General features: G+C 47.3%; 2 protein-coding genes and 1 pseudogene across 3 annotated transcripts; 1 reads left to right on the forward strand and 2 right to left on the reverse strand.

Annotated features, from left to right (window-relative positions):
- Nucleotides 1–851: 851 nt before the first annotated feature.
- Nucleotides 852–1,664, reverse strand: LOC136492286 (uncharacterized). The gene is made up of 2 exons (XM_066488358.1): nt 1,150–1,664; nt 852–1,098 (listed from the first exon to the last, which is right to left on the reverse strand). Exons 1-2 carry the CDS (start codon nt 1,662–1,664, stop codon nt 852–854), a joined length of 762 nt encoding a protein of 253 aa, XP_066344455.1.
- A 1,939-nt stretch (nt 1,665–3,603) lies between these two features.
- Nucleotides 3,604–10,555, forward strand: LOC136493559 (putative ABC transporter C family member 15; annotated as a pseudogene).
- Nucleotides 10,556–11,308: 753 nt separating this feature from the next.
- LOC136491346 (uncharacterized) lies at nt 11,309–23,502 on the reverse strand. 2 transcript variants are annotated; one of them, XM_066487619.1, is made up of 9 exons: nt 23,348–23,502; nt 22,329–23,233; nt 22,181–22,247; nt 20,437–21,182; nt 20,283–20,355; nt 19,896–20,140; nt 11,988–19,684; nt 11,492–11,889; nt 11,309–11,390 (listed from the first exon to the last, which is right to left on the reverse strand). In XM_066487619.1, the coding sequence occupies exons 2-7, from the start codon at nt 22,873–22,875 to the stop codon at nt 19,365–19,367; spliced, it is 1,998 nt and encodes a 665-aa protein (XP_066343716.1). In that variant the 5' UTR covers nt 22,876–23,233; nt 23,348–23,502; the 3' UTR covers nt 11,309–11,390; nt 11,492–11,889; nt 11,988–19,364. The 2 variants fall into 2 exon arrangements, with proteins under 2 accessions (XP_066343716.1, XP_066343717.1); XM_066487620.1 differs by having other exon boundaries at nt 11,320–11,385.
- Nucleotides 23,503–24,480: the final 978 nt, after the last annotated feature.

The following is a 24,480-nucleotide window of genomic DNA, read 5'->3' on the forward strand; positions in this document are numbered from 1 at the left end:
TGGATGACCAAGTGCTCAACGATGAAGGTGCTGGTGAAGCCGCCAGCTTCCCCCATGCCCGAACTGTACTAGTCCTAGGCCGCCTTCTCGTCAAACATGACGTCGCATGAGACAACCATATTGCCTCCGTGTGGGTCATAGAGCTGGTACGCCTTGGTACCTTCCTCATAGCCTAGACGCACCATCGGTGTGCTCCTGTCCTCTAGCTTGGTGAGGACCGGCTTTGTCTTCCTGACATGGCTGATGCAGCCAAATGTCTGGAGGAAGGACACGCTCGGCTTATGCCCATACCAAGCTTCGAACGACGTCTTGCCCTTCAGGGCCTTAGTGGGCGCACAGTTAAGGATGAACACCGCCGTGGTCACCGCCTCACCCTAGAACCTTGCCGGCATGCTCTTAGCCTTCATCATTGATCGAGCCATGCCGACCACTGTCTGGTTCTGCCGCTCCACCACGCCATTCTGTTGTGGTGAGTATCATGTGATGTGGTGTCGCACCACACCCTGATCCACGCAGTATGTAGCGAACTCCACCGAAGTGAATTTGCCGCCACGATCAGTCCGCAGCACGCGTAGCTTCTTCCCGCTCTCCGCCTCCACGCGCGCCTTGAACTTCTTGATCGCCTCAGCCACCTCGTCCTTGCTCGTCAAGAGTTGCAGCAACATATAGCGACTGCAATCATCCACGAGTAGGAGGAAGTACCGCTAACCACCGTTTGTGGCTGGCGTGATTGGCCCGTAGAGAGCGTCCGTTGCGCGATACTTGGCCACCTTTGGGAACGATAGCCTCTTCTGCTTCTCGGCCAGGCAGCTGTCATACAGTTCTCCTCCGTGCTTGATGTGGGGCAACCCTCAGACCATCTTCTCCAGCCGACCGAGCACGTCGAAGCTGAGATGGCAAAACCGGGCATGCCACAGCCACGGCTCCTTGGTGTGCCGTGCTGTCAGGCACACTGGCTGCTCCACCTTCAAGTCGAGCAGGTACAATTGATTATGTGAGCGTTTTACCTTCACAAGAAGACACCGCTCCCAATCCCGAATCTTTAAGATCCCGCTCTCGATCAGTACCTCGCATCCGCGCTCATCCAGCTGGCCAATGCTGATAATGCTTGAATGTAACTACGGGATATAGTACACACCGTTCTGGCACCTGAAGATGATGGTGCCGCACCCTTGGATCGCCACCCTTGAGCCGTCACCGAACTTCACCGTGTCGGTCACGTTGCCATCGAGCTCAGAGAAGGCTGCCTTGGAGCCCGTCATGTGGTTGCTGGCGCCGGAGTCCAAGTACCACCACTGCTCCTGCTCACCGTCCACACGTCCGAGGTGGACTTGGGCACGCGGTTCATCGAGGTTGACAGCCTTTAGAGCCTTACCGTGCCCTTCCACCGCTAACACCTCTCCTTTCTCCTTAGCCTCAACGTCGTGCAGTGCATAGAATGTCGTCATCAGGAGAGAGGCCTCATCATCCTCATCAGTCTGCGCTAAATGAGCCTCAGCCTTCTTCTCTTGCTTGCTATTTGGGCACTTGTTTGCCCAATGGCCCGTCTTCCCGTAGCACCGACAGGCGTTTGGGTTGACCTTCTTCTTCTTCTTCGAAGAAGCCTTGCCACGGTGTTTGCCATCGCCATCGTGGTTGGAGGAGGCTTCCCTAGACTTCTTCATCTAGGCAGCCCACTCCTCCTTTGTTAGCAGCAGCTTGCCGTTGTCCGTCGTTGTTGTGGCCTACTCTATGCGCTCATCCACCGCCCACAGACGGCCTGTCACATCCTCAATAGTGAGAGTGGACAAGTCCAGCATCGTCTCTATGGAGAGAGCGATCTGGATGTACTTCACCGGCACAGAGTGGAGGTACTTGGAGACCGCCTCTTCTTCGTCGGTGGTGACACCGTGGCTCCTCAGCTTGCTGATGCACGACTACAGGCAGAGGGAGAAGTCCTCCACCGAGTCACCATCCTTGAACTTGAGGGTGGCATACTCCTGCTTCAACAGCTGGGACGTCGCCTTCTTTGCGCGGTCGGAGCCGACGAGCATCGCTGCAATGGCCTCCCACGCCTCCGTAGCAGAGTTCTTTGCCCCCAACGGCTTCCTGTACTCCGCTGGCACTACAGCGAGGATAGCCTCCAACGTTAACATGTCGTCTTCTTCGTTGTCGGTACCCTTGTCAATGGCATTCCAGAGCCGTCGGGCTCGGAGTTTGACCTTCATGGTCACCGCCCACTCGCCATAGTTGGTGCGAGTCAGCGTCATCCAACTGGTGCCGCTGACCTCCCGCACCATGCGCACGACGACCTCCTGTCGTGGCTGGGCAGCCACAGCAACGCCGCTGCTGTCGCCCATCTCCAAAACGTCCGTCATCGCCAGCGGTTAATCCAGCGACGGCGTTTGTATGGCTCTGATACCACTTGTTGGTCCCGAGATCTCCCGAACGGGTGAGCCGACCGATCACCGGCGTTCTCGCTCACTATGGCTAGAGGTAGAAGGGAGAGAGAACAGAGTACGCACACACATAGCACAAGCACCAGTGTTGGCCGGAGCTCTGCAGAGGAGATGACAAAACTGAACTCTCTTTCTTTACTGAGTTGTTGCAGTGGAAAACTATATATACAACTCTACCCATCTAATCTTTGTACACAGACATGTCAGGCTGCTACAGTGACTAGATGTGATAGCAAGGCTGACTTTAGCGCCTGCCCCTGCTGTGGCTACAGTGCGGCAGGGGAGCCTTTCGACGCCTGCCCCTGCCGCGCGTACAGGGAAGCAGCAGATTTCTTTACACTGCACACCTTCAGTGCATGCAGACGTCGCCTGAATCCGCTCCCCTCCGGTTCTCCCCAGACATATGTATCCATGACTCCATGCGTCAGTTTGCCCAGCTTTCTTTTCCCTCCTGCTTCCTTCGTTCTGCAAGGTTTGCGAAAACCATCAGGGGAATGGAAACAAATGGCGCTGAAGAATGCGCATAACTAAAAACCGTGTCACAGTATTAGTAGCCAATGAACAAAACGTGGTTCATATGTGTGATAGCTCTAGGGACTTTGTGATAGCTATTCGCGTAACAGAAGGCTGAAAATTAACTTTAGAAGCTGTAAAATCGGCCCTTCATTCCAAACATGTTTTTTAAGTAACATATCAAATGGGATGGGAACGACAGTCAAGTCATGAGCTGTGCTTAGCTTTCCACTGCATCTGACTAGCGTCAAACTCTCTCCATCACTAGGAGGAGTTAAGGACATAACTTCTTCTATAGTCTCAGATAACACTGCAAGATACCGTAGCTGCAAAAAATTAGTGAAAGAGCGAGTGAAATCAGAGAATGTTTGTCAGCACATGATGCTACTAGCTATAGCAATATTTATCATTCTAACTCAAGTCTGACAAATATTAGTAGTTAGCCAGTTTTGGTTCATTGGAGCAAACCTTCAGGTAAGGGAAAACGCCAATGTGAAAGATTTGAGCACTTGTGGTCCATGTCACTACTTTAAAAGACGGCAGCTAATTAAGGACGAAAGTTCCCAAAAAAAAAGCTGAAAAAAAGTATTGTCCAATCATTCTTGACAGGAGTAAAAAGCAGAATGAACCTGTAATCCTGGTGTGACCAAATCTTATCCTACAACAAATTATTGCTTCAAGTAGCAAATAAAAAAGATTTATAACATGGTGCTTCTAAAACAACAAAAATAGAAAACCTTAACTGAAACAACAGATGAGTAGTCCAACTCAAAGATGAACTCCACCCCAAACATGATGATAATGATTCGTGTTAATTGTCCTTTTTCCTGACAGTTAACATGCTAGGTCAACTTCCCCATGGTTATGGTTAGCAGCTTATCTATAATTTGAAATAATGCTTGGAAGAAATAGTAAAAGTTCAGTCCTCACAAGAACATGTTTCTTTCTACTTTTCTTGAGTATCGATGACATAATTGTAGCTACTAGATCCTATGTTTCCACAAGAGAAAATTGATTCCTCAAGAATGTATTCCTCCATTGGTTTTTGACATGAAATTTGCAACCTATTATTACAGATTCTACTATATTGCACCATATGCAAGAATGGCAAGAGCTATACTTACCTTGCTTCTGGATGGGCACTTTTGCACTGATACAATTGATATTCATCATGAGTATATTGGCTCAATTTATGTTCAAGAAATTCAGATGGTGGAGACAGAGACTAAAGGCTGCAGCTCCTGAAAGCAATAAACAATATCAGGAACACAAGATTACAGATATAAAGCTGGGTATCTCGTATAAAGCATGCAAAGCTTGTTGCCTGCTTATACTAGGCAGTCATGTTCTGAGGGCAGTATTTCTACAGTTACATGAAAGAATAAGTGATTGCAAGTATCCACCCTTTATTCTTTGTGAAGGTTTGCAGGTGCTATCGTTGATAATATTGTCAATACTAGTATTCAGTTTTCAGAAAAAACTGGTGGATATTTAGCTTTCTACAATCAGCTACAACTGTTGTAATTGATCTCAGGTCAATTTTGGCAACCCATGACGATATAGGATTTGAAGAATGGATTGATCTGTTCATGCTTGTTGTTTGCACTTACCTGTTTGCAGTTTCAGCCAGAGGGAAAACAGGAATCACATTCACAGACAGCAGCGTAACAGAGCCACTATTGAATCCATCTGTGGGACAGCAGGCAGAAGCCAAACGGCCATGTCCATATGGAAGAGTAAATATTCTTGAACTTATCACCTTCTCCTGGATGAACCCTGTGTTTTCTATTGGATACAAGAAACCTCTAGAGAAGAATGAGGTGCCAGATGTTGATGGCAAAGATGCTGCTGAGTTTCTGTCTGATTCATTTAAAAAGATCATAGATGATGTTGAACGCAGGCATGGCTTAAGTACTTCATCGATCTATAGAGCAATGTTTCTATTAATAAGACAGAAAGCAATGATCAATGCAGGATTTGCAGTTTTAAGTGCCAGCGCATCCTATGTTGGACCCTCACTGATTAATGATTTGGTGAAATTCCTTGGAGGAGAGAGGCAATATGGACTCAAAAGAGGTTATATTCTCGCTGTTGCTTTTCTAAGTGCCAAAGTTGTGGAGACCATAGCACAGAGGCAGTGGATTTTTGGAGCTAGACAGCTTGGGATGCGGCTGCGAGCTGCTTTGATATCCCACATCTATCAAAAGGGCCTTCGCTTATCCTGCAGTTCAAGGCAGAAGCATACTAGTGGAGAAATCATAAACTACATGAGTGTAGATATTCAAAGGATAACTGATGTTATATGGTATACAAACTACATCTGGATGCTACCCATTCAGCTTTCTTTAGCTGTCTCTGTCCTCCATACAAACTTAGGGGTCGGGGCCTGGGCTGGTTTAGCAGCGACATTGGCAATAATGGCTTGCAATATTCCACTAACCAGAATGCAAAAGAGGTTGCAAGCCAATATCATGGTTGCCAAAGACAACAGAATGAAGGCAACAACGGAAGTTCTTAGAAGCATGAAAATACTGAAACTTCAAGCATGGGATATGAAGTACCTTCAGAAGCTAGAAACTTTACGAGGCGAGGAGTACAATTGGCTATGGAGATCTGTGAGGTTGTCGGCTCTAACAACATTCATATTTTGGGGATCACCTGCATTCATTTCCTCCATAACATTTGGCTCATGTATACTGATGGGGATTCCTCTTACAGCTGGAACTGTTTTGTCAGCTGTTGCGACATTCTGCACGCTACAAGATCCAATTTTCACACTTCCTGACTTACCTTCAGTGTTTGCTCAGGGAAAAGTTTCAGCTGATAGAGTGGCAAAATACCTTGAGGAAGAAGAATTGAATTGTGATGCAGTTACACAAGTACCGAGAAACAACACAGACTACGATGTGGAGATTGATCATGGAATATTCAGCTGGGAACTTGAGACTACTTCTCCAACTCTGACAGATGTAGAGTTAAAGGTAAAGAGAGGGATGAAAGTGGCTATCTGTGGAATGGTCGGTTCTGGAAAATCCAGTCTATTATCATGCATACTTGGGGAGATGCCAAAGCTAGATGGGACTGTCAGGGTCAGTGGCCGCAAAGCATATGTTCCTCGAACTGCCTGGATCCTGTCTGGGAACATAAGGGAAAACATTCTGTTTGGAAACACACATGACAAGGAAAAGTATGAAAAAATCATACAAGCATGTGCGCTGACAAAAGATCTTGAGTTGTTTGCAAATGGTGATTTGACTGAGATTGGTGAAAGGGGAATTAACATGGGTGGTGGACAGAAACAGTGAATTCAGATTGCAAGGTCAGTACAGGAAGCCAGCTTTTCAAGGTTCGTTTAAATGCACAAATACATTCAACTTTGTACTAGCAATGTGATTATTTGACCGTTTGAGGCTCATTGTTGATTCAGAAGAGAGAGAAAATAATTTGTTCATATCCTAATCAAATAAAATAATTTCATTCTACAGGATTATGTAATGGGAATTCTTAAAGATAAAACAGTGTTGTATGTGACCCACCAAGTCGAATTCCTTCCTGCCGCAGACCTTATACTGGTAAGTGTCGAAAAATACTTTGGTTTAACCCATCGTGTCCATATTTCAAAGAACTAACCATTTGAATTCAAATTAACAGGTGATGCAAGATGGTAAAATCGTGCAGAAAGGGAAATTCAATGAACTTCTTCAACAAAACATAGGGTTTGAAGCTATAGTAGGTGCGCATAGCCAGGCTCTTGAATCCGTTATAAATGCTGAGAATTCCAGCAGAATACCGTCAGACAACCAAAAATCAGCAGACAGTGAGGATGAGTTCGATACAGAAAATGAAACAGATGATCAACTTCAGGGCATAACAAAACAAGAGTCTGCACATGATGTCTCGCAAGACATCAGTGACAAGGGGAGGATAACACAAGAAGAAGAACAGGAAAAGGGAGGCATTGGCAAGAAGGTTTACTGGGCCTACCTGAGGGCAGTTCATGGTGGAGCCTTAGTGCCAGTAACAATAGCTGCACAATCATTCTTTCAAATATTTCAGATAGCCAGCAACTATTGGATGGCATGGGCATCACCTCCTACAACTGCAACCACTCCAACCGTTGGATTAGGCCTCCTCTTCTCTGTATACATAGCACTATCTATGGAAAATGCCCTGTGTGTCGTCTCGGTCCTTGCTTGTGTCACTGATTGGTCTACTAACATCAGAAAAGTTCTTCAAGAACATGCTCCACTGCATTCTGCGTGCCCCAATGTCCTTCTTTGATTCCACACCTACTGGTATAATTTTGAACAGGGTTAGTGCTTATTTAACTTTATGACCATTCTCATCATCTTTCACATGCTTACACACCATTAAACTAATTATTATTTTTTGCATGGAACAGGCCTCTAATGACCAAAGTGTTCTAGATCTGGAAATAGCAAACAAGCTAGGCTGGTGTGTGTTTTCAATCATACAAATTCTGGGGACCATTGGTGTTATGTCACAAGTGGCATGGCCAGTTTTTGCTATCTTTGTTCCGGTGACGGTGGTCTGTTTCCTGTGTCAAGTATGAACTCTTAAAAACAACCTTCTGTTTATAATTATCCCTTTCCTATTACTTTTTTGCACCGTGAATTCCAGGAAGATTCACTAGCAGATTCCTTTATTTGATGGTACCCATTTCATAAAATGCTGAATGTGTTCATGTTTTGTATGTGTGCAGCGCTACTACATACCAACAGCGAGAGAGTTGGCTCGTTTATCACAAATTCAAAGGGCTCCAATTCTACACCATTTTGCAGAATCGCTAGCAGGAGCATCAAGTATTAGAGCATATGGACAGAAAGATCGTTTCAGAAATGCAAACCTTGGTCTTGTTGACAACCACTCCAGGCCATGGTTCCATAACATTTCCGCAATGGAGTGGCATTCTTTCAGGCTAAACATGCTATCCAACTTTGTCTTTGCCTTTTCTTTGACTCTGCTAGTGAGCCTCCCTGAAGGTTTCATAAACCCAAGCAAGCTCTATATGCAGATAGAGTCATGGATGATTACAGAAGCCTCAAGCTATCTTTTTTTTTTAACATTAAAGTCTCAAGCTATCTTACATTTGATTATTGCCAAACTAATATGATTGTATATACAGGTATTGATGGACTTGCAGTGACTTATGCATTGAACCTCAACTCACAGCTGGCATCCATAATTTGGAACATTTGCAACACAGAAAACAAAATGATATCAGTTGAAAGAATAATGCAGTACTCGAGGATCCCTAGTGAGGCTCCTCTCGTAGTTGACCATTACCGCCCAACAAACAGCTGGCCAGATGCCGGAACTATCAATATAAGATCCTTGGAGGTATGTGTAATACTATACTGAATTCTGACCCACTATAGGTGTAATAATCAAGTGTGCGTGTGTAAAGTTTTAGTCAGGAAACCCGAAAAATCTCTCATGGAGACTAATGTCTGAAATTGAACAATCGCTAGATAAATCAAAGGTTAAATAACCTGCAGAAAGTGCTGCAAAGCAGAATTCATCTCAGGAAACTGCCGACTCAATGATATTTTGCAGCATATTTTACCAAAGAGGTTAATAAGACTATTTTTAAATATGAGATAAAAATAAAGAGCAGAAGTTCACGCTTTCTCATGCACAAAATAGGACTATTCGATTACATAAACAAAAGTGGGAGTGCCACAGATTGTAAAAAATGAAGAAATATAAGACAAGAGTGGCAGATATAGATACTGTAAAGCATGCAATTAACTGTCTTTTCTCTATGATGAGACATGACACATAAGAGTGGAAGGTTTTTTTTTCAGAAGGAAACTTCTGATGTCATTAACCCTGATATATGCACTTTCTCAATTGCAGCCACCTAATGTTGTTGTTTGCTTTTATAGGTTCGATACGCAGAGCATCTCCCATCAGTTTTGAGAAACATATCATGCACAATTCCAGGAAGGAAGAAGGTGGGGATTGTAGGACGTACTGGTGGCGGAAAATCAACTCTTATCGAAGCACTTTTCAGGATCGTTGAACCAAGGGGAGGAACAATCGAAATCGACAATGTTGACATCTTGAAAATAGGGCTGCATGATTTAAGAGGAAGACTAAGCATCATTCCACAGGATCCAACAATGTTTGAGGGAACAGTTAGAGGGAATCTGGATCCTCTGAACGAGTACCCTGATCATCGTGTGTGGGAGGTAATTTAATGAACTACAGATACCATTATAAAGGAATCACTTATTTAAGATGTCAAATAGAGGCCAAATCTTTGTAGCATTAGTCATTATTGCTCACACTTAATGTTCCACATCACCAGAAAACAGGTTGTGGACGACAATATCTTTTGTGAATAAATTTTGGTAACAGCATTCATGGCTAAATCACCAAGCCCAGTGATTGTGCACTATGATGGTTTAAATGTGGCTCCTGGTGAAGTAGAAAAACACATGTAAAAGTGCACCTATTTTATAGAGAACTATAGATGCAAAGCAGTGCCTCAGAGTTCTCTCATAATCTAAAACGGTAAAACCCTGATGTAATTTTTGTATAAAATTGTAATTTAATCAAAACTCAATCTGTAAAAAATAAAAATACAGAAGTTATTATAAAATCATGATGGCTAAGGTAAAGTGGTTTTTAGTTCTTCAAGCATATGATCAGGAATAATTTTTTTCTCCTTTTGGACAGATTTTGGACAAATGCCAGCTTGCTGATATAGTTCGGCAAAACCCAAAGAAACTGGACTCCACAGGTTATGTATCTTTTGAGCACAGCCAAATATAAAAATTTAGGATGCAGGAATAGAAATTTCAATGGTTGATACTATAGCCCTTTCATAATGATACTGTCATTGAGATTATGAGATATTTCCTGCAGTTGTCGAGAATGGGGAAAATTGGAGTGTTGGGCAGAGGCAACTATTTTGCCTCGGAAGGGTTCTCCTAAAGCGAAGCAATGTTCTTGTTCTCGATGAGGCAACTGCTTCAGTTGACTCCTCCACTGATGCAATTATCCAAGAAACGATCCGCGAGGAATTCAGGAAATGCACGGTATTGACAATAGCTCACAGAATCCACACCGTAATTGACAGTGATCTCATTCTTGTTTTCAGTGAAGGTAAGTCACGTGATTGAAGCACCAGTTCTCTACCTTTTACCAGATGTAGCTGCTGGATTACTAATATATGTGTGCTTTAATGAATTATTGTGATGAGCAGGAAGAATTATAGAATATGACACACCCTCAAAATTACTGGAGAACGAGAGCTCTGAATTCTCCAGACTCATAAAGGAGTACTCACAGCGATCTCATGGCTTCAGTGGAACAGCAAACAATTGAATGGCGACAAGAGAGTGAATCCAAGACGGTGAAAGTCGATACAGAAGTTGATTACCACACAATATATCTATATATGACAAGTACGCACCAAAACCACACGGCCAGGGTTTACAATGGAGGGTGCTTCCGTACTACTTACTCCAGCTCTTAGATTACGATGATTCAGAAAATTGGAGTGATGAAATGTACTATAGTTTACTGCAGATGCAGGACATAACTGAAATGGGGAAACGATAACTTGGTAGCTACTCCGTATAAATCGTGCACTGAAAACCAACTATAAAGTTGGAGTAATTCACGCTTAACTGGATGAACAACTATTTGTTTAGTGGAGAACTTACATCCAGCGCACTGGGTGCGGCATTCCATCGAGCTTGTCTGTGGTGGGCGGCGCGCGCTCCGAGCCATGCCTGCACGCGGAGCTCCGCCGCCGTCGCGAGCTTACACCGATCATAGGGGACGCTTCGGATAGAAGCTAGATAGTAACAAGATGCGCCGACGGCGCGACGCAGGCACATCGTCGTTCGCCGCTCGCTGTCCCCATCCGCGGCTCCGTGCGCGCTCCTCCCCCACAAAATGCCGCGCATGCGCGCGACCCCGGATTAGGTTGGTGCACGGGCGAACTCTTGCCTTAGCCTTGAGCCCTGAGCCCTGGAGCGCCGCCGCCGGAGCCCGGATGCAGGAGGTTCGTTGTCGCCGCAACCGAAAGTTACAAACTAGTCGCTAATCTATTAATCGCGATCGAATATTTTACAAATAAACACCTAATATGCATTGTGATTAATAATTGTGATACAATATTTTACACTTGAGACCCTATTTTGGATCGCCACAGAGACCAGCGGATCAGCTCGAGGAGCTCCGCTGCCGCATGTCTTGGTCGTCATCTCGGCGACCACACGGCGGCGACCTGGTGGGAATGCGATGGTGGCAGCGTCTGATAAGACATTCCTTGCACACGCAGTTTGCTGCGCGCACTCCGCGTTGGCGCGTCCCGCCCGCCTGGCGCCTGCGCCGATGATCCCGGCGTGCGGCGTCTAACATGAAGGATCGACATCATTTCACCGGCCTGCTCACACTACTCTTTGGCATCCATGAATGTCAGAAAAGTCATCAGCACAATCACACATGTAAGCACAGACGCAACATATTCAGATTTCAGAGCAAGCAAACGAATAGATCACCTCACAGTTAACGCTGCAAAGCATGTCCATGTCGACTGTCGTTTAACTGTATTACTGGTTATTACATATGAAGTATAGGAGAAGGACCATGTATCACAGCAAACTACTGAACTACATATCAAATGAACAACCAAAGGACGCAACTATATTCTCAGGGATCATTCACAGGCTTTTTGGTTTTTATATAAAGCAGGAAATCGAAGACGCCGAAGGCTTATCATGCAGATCAAGGATTTCATTAGAACAGACTGACCCGACTTGTTCAGAACAGGCAAAACCATTAGCAACAGGAAACAGAAGTCAGCAGCAGGCTCCTCATGAACAGGTTAAAGAATCCTCAGGCTCAAATTTTCAGTCGTTCAATGATGCCATCACCCGTAGCAAAGTCATGAAGGAACCTGCAATAAATGAGATTGTTAGGATAGCCAGAAGAACAGACACTTCTAGCTCAGATTTCAGAACAGATCGGCAAGTTCAATAGGTTCTTAGTTGTTACCATGTAACGTCTGGCTTGTCATTCTTCATGTTCATTCCATGTCCGCAGTCACACATGCTTGATTGGTGTAGAAAGTGTTTGGCCCACAGGATCACCAGCTCAGGTGAGTCGACCACTCACCAGTCTTGCCGACCATGACAAACGTTGTTCGACCACATACTATGGTCAGAGGTAGAAGCACATAGCAGAGACATCAGCGTTGGGCAGAGCTCTGTATAGGAGATGACAAATCTAAACTCTCTCTTTACTGAGTTGCAGTGGCAAACTATATATACAACTCTATCCATCTAGTCATAGTACAGTTGTCATGCTGCTACAGTCACTAGAAGAGACAGCATGGCTAACTCTGGCGCCTGCCCCTGCAACGGCTACAGTACCACGGCAGGGAGCCTTTTCGGCGCCGCCTTCCCCTACCGTGTGTTCACACAAGGAAGCAGTAGATTATCTAACAATTCTTTCTCTAATCCTACTGCTAATCCTTGACCCCCATCCATGCCGATCATCTCCTTCAGCTCCGTGAGTCGAAGACGACCGAGCGGCTTGGTGAGGACGTCCGCGAGCTGCCGACCAGTTTCGACGAACTCGATGACGATATGCCCTCCATCGACACAGTCCCTGAGGAAGTAGAACTTCACGTTGATATGCTTGCTCGGGTCGTGGAGAACCGGATTCTTCGCGAGTGCGATGACGGGCTGGTTATCCACCATCAGTGCTGGTGGGTGAGCTTCCACACCGGTCAGCTCGCCCAGCAGCCGGTGCAGCCACACAACTTAGCACGCCGTTGTAGTCGCCGCTACGTACTCTGTCTCGCACGTAGATAGCGCCACCACCTTCTGTTTTAGCGATAACCATAAAATTGGGGCTGACCCGAGAAAGATGAGCACGCCATAGGTGCTTCGCCGTCCGTCGATGTCCCCCGCCATGTCTGCATCGCTAAACATAGTGAGCTGCAGCCTACTTTCGCTGGCCTAAGGAAAGACGATCCCCTGATCTACCGTCCCCTTGATGTAGCGCAGTAGCCGCTTCACTACAGCCCAGTGATCATCTCTAGGATCCTCCATGAAGCGACTGACGTAACCCATGGCGAACGTAATGTCCGGCCTCGTGTGGACTAGGTAGCGCAGACCGTCGATGATGCTCCGGTAGAGTGTTGCATCCACCTTCGCCGCGGTACTGGCCTTCGTCAGCTTCAGTCGCTCCTCCATCGGAGTCACGCATGCCTTGCACTCCGCCATGTCACTCCGCTCTAACAGCCTTGAGGCATACGCGCTCTGACCGAGCGTGAGTGCCTCCTTCTCCTGTCTCACCTCGATGCCGAGGTAGTAGGAGAGCGCCCTGAGATCGCTCATTCGAAAATGAGCCACCATCTTGCGCTTGAAGCTGTTGATGTCCTCCGCACGCGCGCCGGTGATGATCAAGTCGTCCACATACACGCCGACGACGAGCTCCTCCTTCCCCCGTCGCCACGTGTAGAGCGCGTACTCGGTTGCGCACCTCGTGAACCCAAGCTCGCCCAGCATGGCGTCACGCTTGGCATTCCACGCTCGTGGAGCCTGCCGTAGCTCATAGAGCACCTTGTGTAGTCGGAGCACCCTGTGCTCCGCTCCCTTGATGGCAAAACCCGAAGGTTGTCTGAAGAAGACCGTCTCCACTAGCTCGCTGTTGAGGAAGGCCGATTTTACGTCCAGATGATGGACGCGCCAGTCCTTCGCTGCTGCCAAGGCTAGTAGCAAACGGATATACTCCATGCGCGCTACTAGCGCAAAGACTTCCTCGAAGTCGATGCCCTCGCGCTGAACAAAGCCTCGGGCAATGAATCGCGCCTTGTGCTTGACAATAGCGCCGTGCTCATCCCGCGTGACCTTGTACACCCACTTCAGGCCAATCGGACAACATCCTGGAGGTGGATCGATGAGCTCCCAAGTCTCATTTTCCTCGACCGCCTTCATCTCCTCTAGCATCGCCTGTCGCCAATCTCCATCGCGCTCGGCCAGCGCGAACATGGGTGGTTCCTCTACACTGACGAGCAGCAGCACTGGATCATTGAGCAGCCGACCCACCAGGCCTGAGGGCCCTGTGCCGCCGACGATGTCGTCCAGCCTACGGAACCACACCTCCTCACTGTCGTTGAAGGCATCCACGAATTCAGTGATGTCACTTGGAGGTGAGGTGAACTCGATCAGTGTTGATGGAGTTTCCTGTTCCACCGGAGTGATCGGCACAGCACCTGGAGTGCTCGGCACCTCGAATGCAGTGCTCGGCACTACTCCTAGACCGCTTGTCACCACTCCTGGAGTGGTCCGCACCCCTCCCGGAGTGCTCGGCACCCGTCTTGCAGTGGTCGGCATCAATACAAGCCCCATCGGCTCCGCTACGGGAGTGTTTGGCACCCGTCCTGGAGTAGTCGCCACCACTACAGGACCTCCCGGCTCCACTCCTGGAGTGCTCGGCACCCCTCCTGGAGTGCTCGGCACCTCCCCAGGAGTGCTCGGCTCTATCGCTGGAGTGCTCAGCACCCCTCCCGGAGTGCTCAGCACCTCTTTCTTAGCATCTCCACCACCGTGGATGACCAAGTGCTCGATGACGAAGGTGTTGGTGAAGCCGTCAGCTTCCCCCGAGCTCAGACTGCTCTAGTCCTAGGCTGCCTTCTTATCGAACACGATGTCGCGTGAGACAAGCACCTTGTCTCCACGTGGGTCTTAGAGCCGGTACGCCTTGGTACCCTCCGCGTAGCCCAAGAACACCATCGGTGCCCTCCTGTCCTCCAGCTTGGTCAGGACCGGCTTTGTCTTCTTGACGTGGCCGATGCAGCCGAATGTCCGGAGGAAGGACATGCTCGGCTTGCGTCCATGCCAAGCCTCAAACGACGTCTTGCCCTTCAGGGCCTTGGTGGGAGCGCGGTTGAGGATGAACAGCGCCGTGGTCACCGCCTCACCCCAGAACCTTGTCGGCATGCCTTTGGCCTTTATCATGGATCGAGCTATGCTGACCACCGTCTGGTTCCGTCGCTCCACCACGCCATTCTGCTGTGGCGAGTACGGCGCTGTGTGGTGTCGCACTACACCCTGATTCACGTAGTACGCAGCAAAACTCCACCGAAGTGAATTCACCGCCACGATCAGTTCTCAGCACACGGAGCTTCTTGCCGCTCTCGGCCTCCGCGTGCATCTTGAACTTCTTGATCGTCGCCGTCGCTTCATCCTTGCTCGTCAGGAGTTGTAGCCATATGTAGCGGATGCAATCATTCACGAGCAGGGGAAAGTACCGTCGACCACCATTTGTGGCTAGCGTGATTGGCCCGTAGAGATCGCCGTGGACAAACTCGAGAGCGTCCACCACACGAAACTTGGCCGCCTTTGGGAATGGCAGTCTCATCTGCTTTCTGGCCAGTCAGCTGTCACATAGCTCGCCTCCGTGCTCGATGTGGGGTAGCCCTCGGACCATCTTCTCCAGCCGACCAAGTGCATAGAAGTTGAGATGTCTGAACCGGGCATGCCACAGCCACGGTTCTAAAAGGTCCAAATGGCTAGATGGGGTGAATAGCCTATTAAAATTTTGTACAACACTTAGCAAACCGGTTAAACAATTATGAGGCGGAGCAAATGTTGCGCTAGCCTACTAAAATTGCAAGTTACATATCACAATTCTAGTTTATATAGTTTATATCCACACAATAGCTATGTCACTACACTAAGTTAGTGCGCTCTCAAATACTAACTAAAGAGCCACACTAACCAAACTAACAACCTCTCACAACTAGCTACACTAAAGAGCTTGACAACTAGTTTGCGGTAATGTAAAGAGAGTGAGCAAGATGGTTATACCGCCGTATCGAGGAAGGAGTCAATCAATTACAAGAATGAATACCAATAAAGACCAATCACCTCAGAATCAAATGATGACACAATGATTTTTTACCAAGGTTCACTTGCTTGCCGGCAAACTAGTCTTCGTTGTGGTGATTCACTCACTTGGATGTTTACGCGCTAATTGGCATCACATGCCAAACCCTCAATAGGGTGCCGCACAACCAACACAAGATGAGAAACACACAAGCCATGAACAATTCACTAGAGTACATTTTGGTTCTCCGCCGGGGAAAGGTCAAGACCCCTCACAATCACCACGATCAAAGTCAGAGACAATCATCAACCTCCGCTCGATGATCCTCACTGCTCCAATCCATCTAGGTGGTGGCAACCACCAAGAGTAACAAGCGAATCTCATAGCGAAACACGAACACCAAGTGCCTCTAGATGCAAACACTCAAGCAATGCACTTGGATTCTCTCTCAATCTCATAAAGATGTTAAATCTATGATGGAGATGAGTGGGAGGGCTTTGGCTAAGCTCACAAAGTTGCTATGTCAATGCAAATGGCCAAGAGAGTGAGCTTGAACCAGCCATGGGGCTTAAATAGAAACCCCCACAAAATAAAGTCGTTGTACCCCTTCACTGGGCACAACTCGGGGTGACTGGACGCTCCGGTCAGATCGACCGAACGCAGGACCCCAGCGTTCGATCGCCCGATGTTTGCCACATGTCATCGGCTTCAAACGCTGATCACCTGATCTCAACGGTCATCAGTACATTTAAGTAGTGACCGGACGCGCTGCTCAAAGTGACCGGACACGCCAACACCAGCGTCTAGTTGTTTCCAGTAAGGTACCAGAAGCAAAAAATCACGACCGGACGCGTCCGATCATGACCGACCGGACTCACCCAGCGTCCGGTCACTCAACATCTCCCCTGTGCGCTGCATATGTCATCATACGTCATACTGATCGGACTCAGGCCCTGAGCGTCCAGTCATTTCTCGCGCCAGCGACCGGTCATGAGATCGAAACCGCACGCTCATTGCTGCCACTGACCGAACGCGCCGGTCCTACCGAGACCAGCGTCCGGTCACTTACAGTGACATCCGTTCACCTGGGTTAAGCCACCAGACACGTCCTTAACGCTCTGTGAAACCCTATCTTTTCTATACAGTGCGCCGGTGGCACCGTCGTACACTCTGTCGGTGAAGTTTCTTACCGTTGCTTAAATGTGCCAACCACCAAGTGTATCACCTTGTGCACATGTGTTAGCATATTTTCACAAACATTTTCAAGTGTGTTAGCACTCCACTAGATCCTAAATGCATATGCAATGAGTTAGAGTATCTAGTGGCACTTTGATAACTATATTTCGATACGAGTTTCACCCCTCTTAATAGTACGGCTATCCATCCTAAATATGATCACACTCTCTAAGTGTCTCAATCACTAAAACAAAATGGCTCCTACCACTTATACCTTTGCCTTGAGCCTTTTATTTTTCTCTTTCTTCTTTTCAAGTCTAAGCACTTGATCATTACCATGGCACCACCATCATCATGTCATGATCTTCATTTGATTCACCACTTGAAATGTGCTACCTATCTCATGATCACTTTGATAAAATAGGTTAGCACTTAGGGTTTCATCAATTCACCAAAACAAAACTAGAGCTTTCAGGTTCCTCGGTGTTCCTTGCTGCCAGGCACACCAGCTGCTCCACCTTCAAGTCGAGCAGGTACAACCGGTTCTGGGACCTCTTTACCTTAGCAAGAAGTCACTGCTCCTGGTCTCTGATCTTGAGGACTCCGTCCTTGATCAGTACCTCGCTATCACGCTCATCTAGCTGGCCAATGCTGATGATGCTTGAACGCAGCTGTGGGATGTAATATACATCTGTTAGTGCGGGATGCTCACCGTTATGGCACTAGAAGATGATGGTGCCGCGCCCTTGGATTGCCACCCTTAAGCCATCACCGAACTTCAATGTGTCGGTCACGTCGTCGTCGAGCTCGGAGAAGGCTACCTTGAAGCCCGTCATGTGGTTGCTGGCACCAAAGTCCAGGTACCATCGCTGCACCTGCTAGTCGCCCACATGTTCAAGGTGGACTTGGGCGCGCGGTTCGTCGAGGTTGACAGCCATCAGGGCCTTACCAGGCCCTTTCACTGTCATCACCTCTCCCTTCTCCAAGGCCTCAACGTCGTGCAATGCACAGAACGTTGCCATCAGGATAGTGGCCTCATCATCATCGTCAGCTTGCGCTAGAGGAGCCTCAGCCTTTTTCTCCAGCTTGCGATTTGGGCACTCCCGTGTCCAATGGCCCATCTTCCCACAGCGCATGCAGGCGTTGGGGTCGACCTTCTTCTTTTATGAAGAAGCTTTGCCGCAGTGCTTGCCATCGCCACCGTGGGCTGGAGGAGGCTACCCTGGAGTTCCTCCGAGCAGCCCACTCCTCTGTCAGCAGCAATTTGCCGTTGTCCTTCGTTGCTGTCGTCTGCTCCAGACGCTCGTCCATCGCTCGCAGATGGCCTATCACATCTTCAATGGTGAGGGTGGACGAGTCCAGCATCGTCTCTATGGAGAGAGCGATCTGGATGTACTTTGTCGACACGGAGTGGAGGTACTTAGAGACCGCCTCCTCTTCGTCGATGGTGACGCCGTGGCTCTTCAGCTTGCTGATGAGCGTCTGTAGACGGGGGGAGAAATCCTCCACTGATTCACCATCTTTGAATTTGAGGTTGGCATACTCCTGCTTCAGAAGCTGAGCCGTCGCCTTCTTTGAGCGGTCGGAACCGACGCGCATCACTACAATAGCCTCCCACGCCTCCTTAGCAGAGCTTTTCGCCCCCAACGGCTCCCTGTTCTCCACCGGTACAGCAGTGAGGATAGCCTCCAATGCTGACATGTCATCTTCTTCATTGTCGGTGCCCTTATCAACAACATTCCAGAGCCGTCAGGCTCTGAGCTTAACCTTCATGGTCACCGACCACTCTCCATAGTTGTGCGAGTCAGCGTCGGCCAACTGGTGCAGCTGACCTCCCGCACCGTGCGAACAACGACCTCCTGTCGTGGTTGGGCAGTCACAGCAGTGCCACTGCTGTCGCCCATCTCTAAACTATCCGTCATCACCAGCGGTTAGTCCGGTGACGGCGCTTGTACGGCTCCGATACCACTTATTGGTCCACAGGATCACCGGCTTAGGTGAGTCGACCACTCACTAGTCTTGCTGACCACGACAAACGTTGTCCGACCACACACTATGGCTAGAGGTAGAAGAAGTGAGGGAGAATAGAGCATACACACATAGCAGAGACACCAGCGTTGGCCGGAGCTCTGTATAGGAGATGACAAATCTGAACTCTCTCTTTATTGAGTTGTAGTGGCAAACTATATATACAACTCTATCCATCTGCCATGCTGCTACAGTCACTAGATGAGACAGCAGAGCTGACTCTGGCGCCTGCCCCTGCGGTAGCTACAGTGCGGCAGGTGAGCCGTTCGGCGTCTGCCCCTGTAGCGGCTACAGTACCATGGCAGGGGCCCTTTTCGGCGTCGCCTTCCCCTACCATGTGTTCACACAAGAAAGCAGTAGATTATCTAACAGAAAGATCACAGGTAGGGAAGCTCCAACACGTGCCAGACCAATCGTGACCCAATTAGCCGGCTGTTCAACATGCCAAGCTATGTACTCTCTCTGAACCCATCCAGGAGGGATGTCAAACTCTGAAGATGCCCCAACATCCTCCTCGTCATCATCCTTTCGACCATTATCCTCGTCTGTATACTTTGAACCATCATCCTCACCTTTGTTGCACTTGCACTCCTCAGGTACCTCAGCAGGAGCAGGTGCCTCGGTGGGTCTCAAATCCATGTACCAAATAGCTATGTGAAAATGAATCAAAATCTCTTTCAGGTGGGCGAGCGATTCTGTTGCACCGGCGTATCACCATAAGATTGTCCCCCTCAATGATCAGCTTGAATACTGGTTCATGGAGGTCAATTGTTTTTTGTAGCCCCATCTCAAGTGCCATGGCACTAGCCACAATCTGGTCCACGTCTCCTACTGGACCAGCATAGTACGAGAGCACCTCACCTTTGTCATTGTGGAATATACCACCAATGCTGGCGGGACGGCCCTTGGAACAGCCAATTCCATGAAAATTGAGCTTGATCCAACCCTTGGGTGGAGGCGACCATGTAGTCCGTTTCATTGCTGGGAGACGGTGACGGAAAACAGGTCCCAAGAATGGAGTATCATCATCCCTGCAATCACATGGATCTTCTCTGAATGGGCGTGATATTCGCTCTTCCAGTTGCATATGGAGGGAAGCCACATGACTGAAACAATTGAGGAAGAACGATTAATGAATTTTTCCACTGAAATGGCTTCTTGGTCTAAAATTTTCAATCAGAATACAGTAACACAAAGCAAAGACATGTTAAATGGCTAGACATTGGCCTCAAGCCTTCAAGGTCTTACTCAAAAGAAAGGAATGAATTATATTCCACCTCCAACATGAAGTTAAGGTAAAATTTCTCCTTGAGTGTCAGCCCTGTAGAGTCAGATTCACCATTAAAAAAGAACACTAGGAAGAAACCAAGCTTAAGCAGATGATCAGAAGCAGAAGAAATACTTGGCAATTTTGAGTATATGTCCATATCATCGTCCACTTCAACAAACTCCACCTTCAACTCACCAACACCATCTAATTCCTCATTGGATTTTCCCATAGCAATGGCTTCATGAATGTAATCCACGGTTGCCCACAGGAATCTGACCCTTTCCAAAGCTAGGGAACCCCTACTGGTACATCCAAGGTTCCAGTTTTCAAATGCACCATAAGCACTTTCCACACTGTACTTCAACCCATAGGAAACCAGAATCACCTTATTTAATTGCTTAGGAGAGAAGTTTGATTCCACAAGATTCCCTATGAATTTCAGACCTGGAACATAGAAAAGTGTTGGCTTCTCCACACTTCTTTGACACTGCTCATTAACTAGAAGAACTCTTACTCCCAAGTCGAAGCAAGCCTTGACATCAGCTGGCGAGAGTGCCGGGTCATATATTTCAATGTTGCCAACTGGAAATACCTTATCTTCCTTTAGAAGAAGAGCGAAAGCAAGCTGATACTGAGATCTCATGTCAAATTCAAAGCTCTCAAGGCCATAAATTACCAAATCCATGCATTCATGACTTCCCAACATGCTTGAGATATGATCTCCAATACTTGGATTTTCCTTAAGCTGATGAATGAACTTTGCGTACAGTGAAGAACTCCTAACATCGAGCATAGTTTCACGCACTTCTTTAACTATGCTCACCGCTTCCTTTAAATCTTTATCCTCAATGTATGCATCATTAGGATTTAAATACCATCTAGTTTAATGAAAAAATAGACCATGAATCAGTCATTGAGGTTATTAATGACAAGTAGCAAATACAATTTGCAATGACAGATAGGACACGTTTACAGATTTACTATTACACAGTAATGCACTATGCTCTCTCTACAACAATATCTATATGCCTCATGTTTTACATGCAAATCGTAACAGAGAAATCAAAATGTCTACTGGTACCTTTCAAGTCATTTTTAATTTCAGTTTTTTTTCTGATCATTACCTTATACATTGTTGAAGAAAATAAGAACATGCACTTCTGGCTGCAGCAATATCGTGATCGGTGAAGCAAATATCGCTCAAAGTTCAATAATAAAAGAGAGCCAATATTTCCATAACCAAATCTAGAGAAGCCCCAAAGTGAACAAACATAGATGATCTGAAGGAGCTCATCATGTAGCACACAAAGAGCACTTTCATTCCACAACCTAAAATATACCAGATTCTTGCATGTAGTATATATATATATTTTTTAAAAAATAAGTCATGGATTTTAGTGATCAAAGAGCAGGGGAACAAAATTATTACAAAGAATATTTCAGCAGTTATATGCAAATCATAACAGAAAAATTGAATAGCTTGTAGAATGTAGACTATTAGCACTGCACTGCAGGTTAACTTCATCAGTGAAGAAAATTAGAACTTGCACTGCAGCAATATCATTATTGGTGAAGCAAATCTCACTCAGAGTTCAATAATACGAGGAAGCCAAAAGAAATCAATTATCTTTTTTTTTTGCGAGGAGAGAAATCAATAACCAAATGTAGCGAAGCGAAATGGGCAAACAGATGATCAAAATCAGTTTAGCAATTAGTACATAGATCACATTTCAGACCAGAAAACTAATATTTATCCGTTTCTTGTGGTATGTGGTAACATTTTTTTTACTTAAGCCATTGAACAACACGGGACAAAACTGAACCAAAAAAATATTTCAGAGTGTAAACGATCTTAGCAGGTACTACATGATCTTACCCTGCTAACTGAGCATCACAGTTCATCTGGACGTTCACTGTGCTCCAAACCCTCTTAGGACAATTCACTGCAACAGAGAAAGAGGCAACAAGACATCAGATCCAACTACATAAAACCACAAATATGAACAATTGTACAGCAGAACAACCTGGCACAAGATGGTCCATGTCAATTTCAGGATCAAAGTGGAATACATGAACTGAAAAGGAGCTGGGAAGAGCACTAATCATGGCATGTCTCTCTATATTAGCAATGCAGTGCATGCATCTGCACTCCTCCTGTGAATAGTCACAATCCTTTTTTGAAAGAAATGAATCGTCACAATCTTTGGCTAGTTCAGCATCAGGATCATCATCTCCCCAGAGAGGACTATCAAGCAAACCATCGATTTCTGAGCATAGCTCAATCTCACGCACATACTCCCGAATTGCCATCACCCTCCTCACTTTCTCCCTCTGCTCGGTGACACCAAACTTCTCCTGCTGCTTGGACATGCTGAGCTCAAACAACTTGACCATGGTGCCAAATCTGTGCCCGAGCAAGACGATCTTGCCGAGCTGATCCGCGCTACAGTTCAAGGTGAGCAGGTTTTTGAAGAAGACGTGGTCTGCATATGGCATGAAGATGAGCGTCGGCCCGTGAACTGGCTGGCACTGCTGAACCGACGCGGTAACGACGCAGCCCAACTCCTCCATGGCTCGGCGCTCCACGGGGGCCGCGGTCGGGCACACCACCTCGACGTCGCCGATCGCGTCGGGGAACGCGTCGTGAAGGAGGAGCAGCACGGCGAGGCGGAACCGTGGCGCCCAGCTGTACTGCGCGCCGCCAAGCCCGTAGGCCACGACGCGGAGCTGCTCGCCGTCGGCCCCCCGCGGACGCGCGCCAGTGCGTCGCGGAACGCGGCATCGGAGGCGAAGAGGTCGGAGAGCTTGGCCAAGTGTCTGGACGACACGGCCAGCTTCATGGCGAGCCGCATGGACGCCACGAGCCGCGCGTCGTCGCCCATCACGAACTCCTCCATGACCAGGCCAGACGACGACGGACAGGCGACACCTGCTTGGCGAAACGAAGATCACAACATGGAAAGGGCCGACATTGCAGCAAAGAAAACCCCATGGTCGACGAAGACGACGAAAAAAGGACGATTGATGGAAGGTTGATGTTTACCACGAACGACTCGCGCTTCCTGATCAGGCTCCATCGTCTTCTCCGCCACAGCGCCAGGATCGGAAGCGGAGAGAGAGAAAGGAAAATCAGTTTCAATGATGCCGTGGCACGACGATGGGTGGATTGATGTACGTATGCAACGCGCTCAGAGGAAGGGGGAGATAAGCAGATGGATCGATTACCAGGAGCAGGAGCGGGGGGGGGGGGGGGGGGGGGGGGGGGGGGGGGGGTGGGGGAAGGGGCGTAGCCTTTGCCATGGAGTTGCTCATCGCGGCGGCGTGAGTTGGGTTTTGCGGGTTGCTTCGCTCCATTGGGAGCCAGAAGAAAAGCAGCGTGGGGAGGAGTGATTTCGCGTTGGCCTTCCGGTTTCGAGGAGCAGTCTGACGCAGTCAGAGTTTGGGCAGACGGCAGAGATATTTTGTTGGTTGGGCCTTGTTTAGATTGAAATTTTTTTCAAACTGATAAATAGTACCACTTTCGTCTTATTTGGTAAATATTGTCCAATCGTGGACCAACTAGGCTCAAAAGATTCATCTCGTGATTTCCAACTAAACTGTGTAATTAGTTATTTTTTTTATCTACATTTAATACTCCATGCAAGCGGCTAAAAATTGATGTGATGAAAAGAGAGTGAAAAAACTTAGAACTTTGATGGAATCTAAACAAGGCCTTGCTTGAGGTATAGGAAAAGGAAAAACCCAGGAATTAAGATGGCATGCTTGTCTAATCCAGTGGAAATTGAAAACAAAGGAACATAATAAGGCTGTGTTTAGTGGGAGGAATTTGGATTTTGGGCTACTGTAGCATGTTCGTTTTTATTTGGTAAATAGTGTTCAAACATGGACTAATTAGGCTCAAAACGTTCGTCTCGCAATTTCCCACCAAACTGTGCAATTAGTTTTTCTTTTCGTCTACATTTAATGCTCCATGCACGGGCCGCAAACATTCGATGTGACAGGTACTGTAGCAACTTTTTAAAAGTTAAGGTGGAACTAAACAAGGGCTAAATGAGATGGCCTTTGGCAGCAGCTTAGGTGAAACACATGATTTTTCATCATAATAAGTTGTTTAATTTATTTGCTTAATCGCTCCTTTGGTAAGAATTTGTTTCATTACTCATAGACAAGTGGGTC

Source organism: Miscanthus floridulus, chromosome 11 (assembly GCF_019320115.1).
Source record: "Miscanthus floridulus cultivar M001 chromosome 11, ASM1932011v1, whole genome shotgun sequence".
Taxonomy (NCBI): Eukaryota; Viridiplantae; Streptophyta; class Magnoliopsida; order Poales; family Poaceae; genus Miscanthus; species Miscanthus floridulus.